Source organism: Podarcis filfolensis (assembly GCF_964270895.1).
Source record: "Podarcis filfolensis genome assembly, chromosome: 1".
Classification (NCBI taxonomy): domain Eukaryota; kingdom Metazoa; phylum Chordata; class Lepidosauria; order Squamata; family Lacertidae; genus Podarcis; species Podarcis filfolensis.
Genome location: NC_139604.1, coordinates 100,338,982 through 100,351,568, shown reverse-complemented (window position 1 = coordinate 100,351,568; position 12,587 = coordinate 100,338,982). Strand labels below are relative to the sequence as shown.

The 12,587-nt window shown below is 39.7% G+C and overlaps 1 protein-coding gene across 2 annotated transcripts in view; it reads left to right on the top strand.

Annotated features, from left to right (window-relative positions):
* Positions 1 to 12,587, top strand: part of PRKD1 (protein kinase D1) — a 102,831-nt gene that overhangs the window by 52,686 nt on the left and 37,558 nt on the right. Inside the window, exon 4 of one of the 2 annotated variants that reach the window (XM_083611982.1) lies at positions 10,956 to 11,087. The exons of the other annotated variant lie outside the window; for it this stretch is intronic. Within the exon in view, the coding sequence (XP_083468108.1) occupies positions 10,956 to 11,087 (132 nt within the window). The remainder of the gene's footprint in view (positions 1 to 10,955; positions 11,088 to 12,587) is intronic. 2 annotated transcript variants of the gene reach the window in all.

The following is a 12,587-nucleotide window of genomic DNA, read 5'->3' as shown; positions in this document are numbered from 1 at the left end:
TGTAGTTTGTTAAGTGTACTGAGATTTGTTAGGAAACACCTTTTCCCCTCAGAGCTACAATTCCTGAGAAGGGATTGATGGCTAAACCACTCTAGGAATTGTGGCTCTGTGAGTGGAATAGGGATCTCGTAAAAACTCTGAGCACTATTAACAAACTACAGTGTATAGGATTATTTGGGGAAAGCCGCCACTGTTTAAAGTGGTATGATACTGCTCTAGATGTATACTGTAGATGGGGCTTTTCCCTCTTTTTTAGGTAAAGAGTTGAAGATAAAGAAAGAAAATAGAGATTTCAGACGTTAACATTTGTAAGTTCTCTAAATCTTGCTGAATCTAAACTTTATTGAAATAGGAAATTCCATTGAGTTGACCTGCAGAAATAAAATCATACTTGTTAACCTTCCAAACCAAGTTGCAATATATAAGATAACATTCTCTTAGAGTTACAAGAAGGCCAACTGCCAGGCATTTGCTAAACGATCACAAACTTTAAGCACATGGCTTGGAAACATCAAATCCAAACTTTCCTTTTGTTCAGTTATAGCAAATTTATCCTTTTTGTTCCAAGAAATGGCTTGTTCCTTTGGCAATATGCTGCCTGTCCTGTTTCTTTTACCATATTGCCACAATACATAAAGATTTCTATTTGGCACATGGGTATTTATCCTTTGACATGCAGACATTTTTTCATTCTACTGAAATTACAAAAGCAGCTGTATGATGATGATGATGATGGTGATGATTTAAATGTACCTGCACAGTCCTGTAAAAATATAAAGGCGGACTGCTTACCAACAGCAGAGGGAAGTATAAGGACTTTATTGTATGTTCATTATACAGTAGACTAGATTTTATGTTCATCATTCTTTAGGAATGCCAAATTTTGTCAGAATGACAAAAATATTGACTTTTTTGTACTCTAATTATTAGTGGATCCTGATGTAATAAGAGGGTTTTTACTGACCTGGTTCACACATAACACTAAACCATGGCTGGTTATACATTACATATTGGCTTAACTATGGTTTGTTTACTTCCAACTAACCACAAGCTAAAACCATTGTTTGTTGTTGGCTTATAAACCTTGGTTGGTTTTAGATATGACTTTCACCAAACTATGAAGGCATGAGTCAAGAGCAATGGTGGGAGAGAGAAACAACCCTAAATGCTGGAGAAACAAAACATGGTTTGTTTGTCTGTGGGATAGTTCGTAGTGTATTCAACAAACTATAGCTTCAACCAACTTATTTGGCTATGCAAAATTATTTACTAGCACAAATGCAACAAAGCGTCTTCTTTAATCATGCATACTCCTTCCCTGGTTCTTCTCCAGTCCAGAACAAATTTCCCCTCTGTCACAGCTATCATTAAGTATTACTTGGACATCAATGTCAGCAAATGTTGGCCTTAACCTCCCACTTGAGATGAGTGTTCAGACACACCCCCATACACTGCTGGCACCCCTCCAGGCCTATGGATGGGTATGCTGGCTGTAAATTTGGCAGCCATGTGAAGTGGCCCTATGTATGTACATGTTTAGGGCTCCTTCATGATGGGAGAGGAATCCTGGGACAACCAGGGTTTTACCTCACATGGAAAAGCCTTTTTCAACTTTTTTGTGTATAGCCTTTTCAAGGGGTGGGAAGTGTGACTAGCTGGCACTATTTCTTCACACAACAAAAGAACATACCAGGGAGTTCAAGTGATCTCACATGTTACCTACTGTTGTCTTACCACAATGGTTGTGAGTTGTGTAGGGACTTAGTGAAATGCCAAGAAATGCCTCCTTATCCCCTACATAACTCAAACTCGTAGTAGCACAATGAGAAGGGCCCTGCTAGCTGTCAGTCAGTCAGCCTCCAATGACGGAGATGGATCATTGTAAATTTACCAAATACTACAGGTGGAGTCATTGGGACGCGGGTGGCGCTGTGGGTTAAACCGCAGAGCCTAGGGCTTGCTGATCAGAAGGTCGGCAATTCGAATCTCCACGACGGGGTGAGCTCCCGTTGCTCAGTCCCTGCTCCTGCCAACCGAGCAGTTCGAAAACACGTCAAAGTGCAAGTAGATAAATAGGTACCGCTCCGGCGGGAAGGTAAACAGCGTTTCCGTGTGCTGCTGTGGTTCGCCAGGAGCAGCTTAGTCATGCTGGCCACAGGACCTGGAAGCTGTTCGCCGGCTCCCTCGGCCAGTAAAGTGAGATGAGCGCCGCAACCCCAGAGTCGGTCACGACTGGACCTAATGGTCAGGGGTCCCTTTACCTTTTTTACAGGTGGAGTCACTTACAATTAGAGTTCTGAGAGTCCTGGGCTACATGTTTAGTTATTGGTGTTAGTTTCCCTTCTCTCTCTTTCTCTTTTCTCTCTGTTATTCCCTCTGCTGAAATTTAAATTGTAAGTTCCTTGGGGCAGGGATCAGCCCTTTTTCTTTTGCTAACTCCGAAACATGCCATATGTGATGATAACAGTACATAAGTAAATGAATCTCAAATATTTTATGATGCAGCAGAGAGAGAAAATCAAAATCAAAATGAGAAAGAAAAGTTGTTTTTCTTTTAAAGGTTCACTTTCTTAATATAGAGATTTTTACCTTTTGCATTTGCTTCCAAATATCTATTATGTATAAGTTGTACATCTTAAATTTGTCAGGTTGCACAGTCATTTTTTTTAGAAGGAAACAAAAAGCGCAATAAATACATTTTACTGAAGCTGGATTGGAAGTCATCTGTTTCCTCACACATTTCAGGTCTTTTTGGTTCAGAAAAAGAACAGTGCATCTAAAATAATGTTCTATAGATTTGAATAGGCATTCATTTTGAGGTGATCTGTCTTCTCTGGCATGTAAAATTACAGGGTTCTTATGTAATGAAAAAGTAATATGCTTGGAAGAGTTTTCACAAGTTTCTTATGTGAAACACTAATAAATTAAAACTTACATTAAAAAACCAGGTTGACACAGTACCTGCCAGCCAAATTCATAGCATAATTTCATCAAAAGAAATGAAAACTATTATAGTATGATTTTACCTAAAATATTAAATTTTATACCTCGACTGATACAACAATAAGATTGTCCAAATTTTGTCCTTGAAGGCGCATGGAAATCATTGCATATTGCTTTTGTATAATCAGAGAGAAAATGGGATTTTTAATACAGTTTTTTTTCTTTAGAAGGGAAGCTAGTGAGATGTTATTGAGCTTTCACACAGAATTTCATGAGGTGTTTTTTCACCCATTGATAGCAAATGTAATTGAGTTTTATTTAAGTTCTTTTCTATATCTGAATGCCACATTGGATCATATGGAAGAACACTGCCCTTATACATGCCTTGATAGTAAGTAGAAATACGGAATTGTTCAAGGTGTAGTCACCTAATGAGCAAAGTTGATTTATGATATGAGAACATGAAGTGAAAAATAATATTCGGTAGCCTTTTGGAGTTAGCAAGAAATTTCCTTATCAACTGCTTCTGTGAATCAAGCTGGTAGATATATTTTGTAGTTTCACATTTGAAGACCCCTCTCCCATTTCAACAGCTCTGTTAGCAATGTGGGGCTCCCTTATGCTGTCTCATAGTATCTAAAAGTAAAACTATTATTTTAAAAGAAAAATGCTTCTTCTGTACATTCCTAGGAATGTAGCAGTAATTACTACGATTGATGGAGGAAATGTGAAATTAAGCATAAAATTCACATTCTGACTCAAAGGGGAGAAGTTTTGCCTTTCTTTGCAAGATGCATGTTATTATTTTTTTTAAGAGAACAAAAACCAGCCATTTTGAATGAAAATAATTCCATACATATAGTTCTGTGAGTCATATTTGTGTCAAGCTTATATGAATCAGTGTAAAGTCAGACTGGTAGATAATTGTATGATGTCATTTTTTCTGGTTAAAAATGTTTTGAAAAGAGATTGTTTTATGGAAAAATATAAAATTTGCGTCATAAGTTAAAAGAAAAATGATTGTGTCTTTTTGGAGTATCATGAGATGAGTTGATTTTTTTTTCTTGTTAACCACTTAGAAGTTTTACTGCAATATGGTTTTGTGTGTACGCACACACATATAAATTTAGAAGAGTAACTTTTGTCTTCATCTTTGAGTTTCATTCAACTGAAACTTCGTAACATATATCTGTTGAGTTCTAACAACTCCCAAGCTTTTTGGAGAGAGGTGGTCCTGTTGACTTTGCCTGTCAGCTTCCTTTTTACCAACCCCCCTCCCCCCCAGATTTTTGGAAAGTTTCCTCTTTTGAAGTAAATGTGATTGTATTGGGCATAAAGTGGAGCAGAGCTATCATCCCCCTAGTCAAAACACTCAGGGAAATCTTGGGATGAAGAGTGAAATCAAGGAAGAATTCCAAAGAGGAAATGTTGTAATAATAAGGGGTGACACAGATTGGCTACAAAAAGGGGAAATTTCTAGATACTCTGAATGATTGTGCCCTAGAAAAATTGGTCATGAAACCAACCAGTGGGACAGCAATTCTGGACTTAAATAATGGATGGCACCCAGGACCTGGAATGAGATGAACCAATTGGGAACAGTGACCATAGTGCTATTAAATTAAATATACATGGAAACAGCAAATTGTTCAGAAAGTCCATTATAGCAGTGGTGTCATTTAAGACTAAAGCACTTCAGTCTGCCCAGCTTGGCTCAGAGGCTTCTAGAAGTAGCATAGATCAGGGAACCTTTCACCCGCCACATTACCAGCTGTTAAGCAGGCTTATTGGAGCTGTTGGGAGGGCCAAAGGTTCCACACACCAGCATTATATACAGTGTCTCTCTTCATGACACTTACTTTTTTGGACTTCGTTTTGACGTCTCTAAATTACTGTCCTGTGCTCCTGCACTCACAGCCTCAACTCTACTCCCCCCCCCATTTATTTATTTTTTCAAAATTTTGTTTCAGCTTCACCTCAGCTCCTGTCAGCTGTCACCTCACAATCTTATTAAAACTTATTAAAGGGTTTTCTAAGAGCTGCTAGAGTACTTGAATTCACGTGATGCCCTTCCGATGTTGTTGGGCTCTAGTTCCCATCATCCCCAATCAGCAAGGCCAATAGTTAGGGATGATAGGAGCTGTGGGTCAGCATATGGGGATGGGGGGCAGCATCCTGGCAATTCATGACATTGTATAGCCCAGGAACATATGGCTGTGTATACAGTCTTGCTGTTTGCATTTTTCATGCCTTTTGGAACAGAACAATGGACTAGGAATTGACCAAACCACAGAGAAACAAGAATAAACATGGTGGGTGTATTTTATTTGGCAAGCTTGCATTTGAAAATATTTTAATCCAAGGCTGAGAGGCTAGATATATAGGAAGAAGGGATAATATATTTAATGTTTTGCAGTTACTTTGTGAAACTAGTACAGTGGTACCAAGGGTTAAGAACTTAATTCGTTCTGGAGGTCCATTCTTAACCTGAAACTGTTCTTAACCTGAGGTACCACTTTAGCTAATTGGGCCTTCCACTGCCGCTGCGCCATGAGATTTCTGTTCTCATCCTGAAGCAAAGTTCTTAACCCGAGGTACTATTTCTGGGTTAGCGGAGTCTGTAACCTGAGGTACCACTGTACTGGGATAAATTGAGGTAACTTGAATGTAAGGACATAGTAAGGTAAAGGTAAAGGTACCCCTGCCCATACGGGCCAGTCGTGTCCGACTCTAGGGTTGCGCGCTCATCTCGCTCAAGAGGCCGGGAGCCGTTGCCGTCCAAAGACACTTCTGGGTCATGTGGCCAGCGTGACGAAGCTGCAGCTGGCGAGCCAGCACCAGCGCAGCACACGGAAACACTGTTTACCTTCCCACTATAAAGCGGTCCCTATTTATCTACTTGCACTTGAGAGTGCTTTCGAACTGCTAGGTGGGCAGGAGCTGGGACCGAACGACGGGAGCTCACCCCGCCGCAGGGATTCGAACCGCCGACCATACGATCGGCAAGTCCTAGGCACTGAGGTTTTACCCACAGTGCCACCCGCGTCCCTAAGGACATAGTAGGGCACATAGTAAAGCAGAATGAAGGATTCAGTCATAGGCAATCAGTTTTAAGTTCAACTAGTGTCAGTGAAATATATTTCTGCTATTGTTATAAATGGGGAATAAATGTGCTTTATTTACAGTACAATTTTACAATGCCTACTCAGAAGGTAATTCCATTGCATTCAATGAAGTTTACTTCCAAGTATGTAGGTATACATAGTATAGGACTTCAGCCACTGGACTATTCCTCTAATTCAAAATCATCTACAGATGCCTTTCACCCATAGCTTGTTACATTTCTATTTTAAAAGTTCATTTTAAATTATCAAAGAACAATTTGCATTGGCAAATTAAATAAGCCTGGTCCCCCTTATGTAAATGGCTTCTGTGTGATTCCTCTGGGCTATTCTTGGGTGCAGAGATCAGGTGGTGGCATGCATTATGTGAACTAATACTTGACTGATAAATTTCCACTGCAGTTTCTCTCATTGCCACCTCTCCTTTTGAAGCCATTGTAAGACGGAAATCACAGTGTAAGTATATTTGCAGAGTACAGTTTTTTGTACTCTTCAAAGAGACTGTGTTGGTATCATTTACTTCCCTGAAGAAAAACTCCAGAAACGTAGGTTTATGAACATCAGTGGTGCTGAATTTCTAGAAGAAAAGCTGTCAGAGATCTAACCTTCCTAACAAATACAATTTAAGGACAGGAAGCCTCTTCCTGCCTCCATCCTACTTTTGTACTGGCTTTGGCTGTTGATTGCTTTGGGAGAAGTGTTTGTATGACCTAAAAGGCACTCATATTGTTTTTTCATATGCTTTCGGGCTCAAAATATGTTCTGTGTTGAAGCCTTCTTGAACCCTGGGTCATAATAACTACCGGCCAGTGAGTTAAATTATGGAACAGGAGATTTGTAAAACACTTTAATCTACTCACATCAAGTCTATTTGATTTTTTTTTTAAAAAAATGTTTTGAGTTTAGTTTCTGTGTGTATGCTGTGTTTTCACATATTCCATAAATGTTCACAAGCGCTGTTTTTATGTCAAGGGTTGTGAGCTGTGCTGACCTCATAATTAATCTGCAGAGAAACTAGCTGGATAAGTTTACAGTTTTACATTAGCTTACATTAGTTTACATTAGCAGAAAGAGTGGTGGTACTTTTTGCTGAACACCCTTTCCTTTGCAGCTACATCGTCCATCTTTTTAATCTGCTCCAGTGGTTTGAGGAACTCACTGGAACAGCAGTGTAGGTAGCACAGCAGACTTCAGGAAAAGGGAGAGATACGTAAGGTCAGCTTCGCACCCTCCTTTTGACCAACAGAAGCCTCCACTGGATCAGATAGCCTTCACTCAGCAGAGCAACATTATTTGATATGAATCAGTATAAAAGAAAAAAGAAACACAGTTGCTTGAGTAGCTTGAAAGAGTTACACTAACTAATGCATTCTTCTTTTTGTTTAGTTTGTGTAAGCTGCTCTGAAAGGGACCCTGTCTATCAAAACAAATGGGAGCTGTGTATCAGAGAGAGAGAAGAGCACCACAAAATGTTAATATAATTTATTCTTTTAAAATATAACAAAATGCATTGCTTCCTTCTGACTTCAGAACATGATTCAAGATGCTGATTTTGACCCATCAAGCCCTCAGTAGTGTGGCACCTGTGTGGCACAGAGAGAGAATTTTCTCCTTTGTTCCATCATGACCTAATAATCAAAACAGAATGGTGTCTTCACTGTCTGAACACAAAAGAAGAAGGCTATGTACACAATACTATTTACTCTATACCCACTAAGCTCCCACCCCTGGTTTTTGAAGCAATATGCACATGACATTAGCCACTGTATTCTGTAGTTTCATGAGAAATATTTAATTGCATTTTTTCCTCAGTTTCATCTGAATTGAAAACTTAGGGCATGTTCACTTTGTAGTTAAACTGAGGTGTGTACACTTGAGACAGCTGCGGTGTGCATGCGGACGACTGTGTATACACAGATGACAACTTCACAAATAGTTAAGAGCGTACTTGCATCCCAAACCCTTTCCTCATGCTGGTGTGGACAAACTGGCTGACTTAGAAACACATCAGATCTAACTGATGTGTACAGCAATGTGCAAATGAAATTTGAAGTACAGCGGGGGGGGGGGGGGAAAGACCTTGCTCCATTTTAAACTGGTAATAGCTAAAGAGAAAAGCATTCTAGAAGACTGTGGTGCAGTTTTGAATATCCCTTCCTCTGGAGTGCATTGCCAGAATCTGAATAATCTTTTAGAAGTGTTGTTAATTATGAGCAAGCAGGAATAATAATAATAATAATAATAATAATAATAATAATAATAATAATAAATTTTATTTATATCCCGCCCTCCCCAGCCGAAGCCGGGCTCAGGGCGGCTAACAGCAATCAAATAATCAAACAATCAAATAAACCAACATTCTAAAAATATTTCATTATAAAAATTAATTAAAATCAAGTTGATGGCAACCATTAAGCAAAACTCTGTGCAGGTTGCCAGAGGAGGGAGTCAGGCTGCGCCCTGACCAAAGGCCTGGTGGAACAACTCTGTCTTGCAGGCCCTGCGGAAAGATGTCAGGTCCCGCAGGGCCCTAGTCTCTTGTGACAGAGCGTTCCACCTGATTGGAGCCGCAGCCGAGAAGGCCCTGGCTCTAGTTGAGGCCAGCCTAACCTCTCTGAGGCCTGGGACCTTCAGGATGTTTTTATTTGCAGACCGTAGGTTTCTTTGTGGGGCATACCAGGAGAGGCGGTCCCGTAGGTACGAGGGTCCTAGGCCGTATAGGGCTTTAAAGGTTAAAACCAGCACCTTAAACCTGATCCTGTACTCCACCGGGAGCCAGTGCAGCTGGTATAGTACCGGATGAATGTGGTCTCGCAGCGAAGACCCCATAAGGAGTCTCGCTGCGGCATTCTGCACCCGCTGGAGTTTCTGGGTCAGTCTCAAGGGCAGCCCCACGTAGAGCGAGTTACAATAATCCAGTCTGGAGGTGACCGTCGCATGGATCACAGTGGCTAGGTCAGGGCGAGAGAGATAAGGGGCCAACTGCTTAGCCCCTTATATTTGACTAAGTTGACTAAGTTTTCTGTTTGTAGTTCTCTTAAGCTGTTATTACTGCCAGCATATTTAAGAAGGTACAAAAGAGAAGTTGAAGTAAATAAACCAATACATAAGTGATTAAAGAAAAATGAATTTTCTGTTGTCAGAAATGTGTGATGATCATGATCTTAACTATTTAAATGGGATGGTGGGGGGGGGGAGAAGTTCATGTAAGGGAGGAGAGGAAGGAAGTGTACATGTGCCAGATTGCTGGTGGTGTGCTAGCCTGCAAAGTGTTCCTTAAGAGACCAGGCACTATTACATATATACCAACCTAACGACTTGTGCTTAGCCCAGCCTTTGCCACCTGATGCACACTTACTCTCAGACCCAGCCAGAAGAGCCAAACTTGCTGGATCTTATGGGAGCTGTAGTCTGTAGTTCAAATCCTTTGGAGGGCACCAGGTTAATCTATCAGCCATAGCCTAGAAATCCCTCCTCCATTTAGCTAGTTGAGAAGATCCAACAGCATTCTTCTTTCTCCATATATATATATATATATATATATATATATATATATATATATATTTGTTTGCAGTGAAAATTGTTTTGGAGACGGTGGAATAGATGTTTCTTATTGCCAGGCTGAATTTATTTTTATTTTTATTTTAAACTGCACTTTTAACCCTGCAACACAGTGGTTGATCTGCTTTTCTGTACTTTATAGCACTGCATACTTTTGGAAATGTAACTTTAGCTGGAATGATACAGTTTACGTTCCACATATGCTGCAGAATTTCAGTTTTACTGTCCTCTTGAAATAGCAAACCTTTGTTTTATACTTCAGTCAAACAAAGGTCTTAGAACTTAAAGCTCTTGTGCCAAAATGCCTCAGGCATTCTATTGTTTGACAAGTAAGACGCAGTGATAAAGTAAGTTGTAAGTGTAGCACTTATGACTATATGACAGTATTTCCTGATGAATAACTTTTCACATTTATACAATTTATACATTTACACACATACACAGACTCAGAAAGTTTTTGCAGAAAGTAAATAAAGGATCACCAGCATCATGCTTGTGAGTGCAATGATCTCCTTCAAGTCTTTCCCAGGTACCCACAAAGCCTCTTGAGTCCCCACCCCCCAATGTCCCCTTAGTCATAAGGTGACATTTTCTCTTCTGTCAAGTTTGTGGAACTGAAGGAGAATGTTACATATGACTTTGACCTAAATCTCTTAGAAAAATGAATTGTCTCTCTGTGTGCGGTTTCTCTCTTTCTCTTGAGAGGGGGGTCTAATTGAGAGGGGGAGATAAGTAACCAGAACAGGTGGTGCCCATGGCTCTTACTCAATGATATAATTTGATAATGGACCCAAAAAGGTTGGCAAACCCTGCAATTATGAGTTAAAAAAATACAAATTGGCATCCAATTTGCATGAGCAACACAGTACATGATGAAATTTAAGGCACAGAAGGATACTGCTTGTCAGTATCTTTCCCTGAATATGAATTCTTCTTATGAATGATATAGCCTTCAGTGATTGAGCCTGAAGTATCCATAGATCCTTTCTGCCAAAGTATCCTAGTGGTTGGATAAGGCTTTTAGTAATGTCATAGGGTTGGGATTAGAAATGGATGAAGTTCAATCTAGGCTGTAACTGGGGCTTCCATTGGTAACAATAGTTTGGTTTTATATAGAAGAACTCATGATTGAAACCAAAGAAAATCCAGAAATCTTTTCCCAATATGTTTTTTTACTCCCTGCTATTATCAGTTTATCTGAGCTAAACCACTTGCTGAAAAAGAGTAGCTTTTTAACGTAGCAATATTAGGCACAGTTAGGCCTCCATAATCATCGTTGTCGTCATCACATTTCATTTTAAACTTTTGGGAAATATTTTCTTTCACCAGCTTCTGCAACATTTGAAGACTTTCAGATTCGACCCCATGCTCTGTTTGTTCATTCGTACAGAGCACCAGCCTTTTGCGACCACTGCGGAGAAATGCTGTGGGGTCTTGTACGGCAGGGACTCAAATGCGAGGGTGAGTTAAAGATTGGCCTCTGTGCATTTGCAAAAGAAGTCTCCAGATACATTGCAAGTGATATAAATACTCAAAAATTCTGGGCAGCAACAAAGAAATCAATCAAGTTTAGACCATACAATCATAACCCCCCTCCTTGGAAAATTCTTTATGCTCTTTCTTATTTTATTATGATTAATTCAGTAATAAACCACTTTGAGGTTTTACTACAATCAACTGGTATATAAATCTTGTGAAAATAAATAAATAAGTAGTACTAATTACTACTGAGGTTCATGCTCAGTTTTACAATCTCATTCACTTCTATTGCTTGCTCAGATTTACAATCTCATTCACTTCTATTGGAGACGTCTGCTTTTATGGGATAAAGAGGCAACAACAGGGGGTGCTGCTGAGGTGGGAGGAAAATCATTAAGCTTGACTTAGGCATGCACATTCAAATGCGCATGCGCATTTGTGCCCACCTAAACCTATCTTTCACCTGTCCCCATACATGCTGCATGATTTGGTAGACGCAGTTGTTCTTTTCCTCTTTCATGTACCATAACCAGGTCATCTCCAACTAAACCATGCTTTCAGTAGACCTACTGAAATGTAGGGAAATGCAAGAAAACGGTCTGCTGGTTGCCATTGTTCACAATGACACCTCCTTTTATCCCTGATCCAAATGCAAGCCAGAGCCATCCTAAGGAAGCGCTCTCAGCTGGCTCAGGAAATCAAGGGTTAGTGCCCAACTTACTGAGATACCACCTAAACTCCGCACTGTTGAATAAACTTGCTTATTCAAAAGCAGGCATTTAAGAAATCCTTTCCAAATTACTAGTTTTCATCTGTTGCTTTAGATTGACACAATCTGAAATCAGCATTATTATTTTTTTAATTTTCAGGATGTGGCCTAAACTATCACAAGAGATGTGCATTTAAGATCCCTAACAACTGCAGTTGTGTCCGGAAGAGACGGCTGTCAAATGTTTCCTTGACAGGACTTAGTAATATCAGGACAGTGTCTGCAGAATTTTCACCTACTACTACAGATGAAACTCTACTGGTACAAAATTTATAAATATTAAACATAGCAGGTTCTATAATAATAAATGAATGACTTTTGAGCACTTGATCGTTACTTTTCTACAGAAAATATGCATATATATATTTCCAGAAATCTGTACACAGTAATATACCATGAAAAAAGCACACCAGTTATTATGTGCTAGACCACTGCAACAGGGCTGGCTCAAGACTTTGTCTTGATGATATAAAGGGCAAGATGGAGGTCCCTCTTCTTCTCACATATAGAAGCTGACTGGACAGATATTGAATTCCACACAGATGGATGCCCTTATCAAACATTCCTTGTGCATAAGGAAGTTCCAGTGTGTTCATGTAGCTCTCTTGCATGCATATGCTTCCTTATTCACTGATTTATATAATGGCACCATACATGTTGGCCTGACAGACACCCACACCTGGTAAAAATTTAATATAAATGTTAATGTGCAG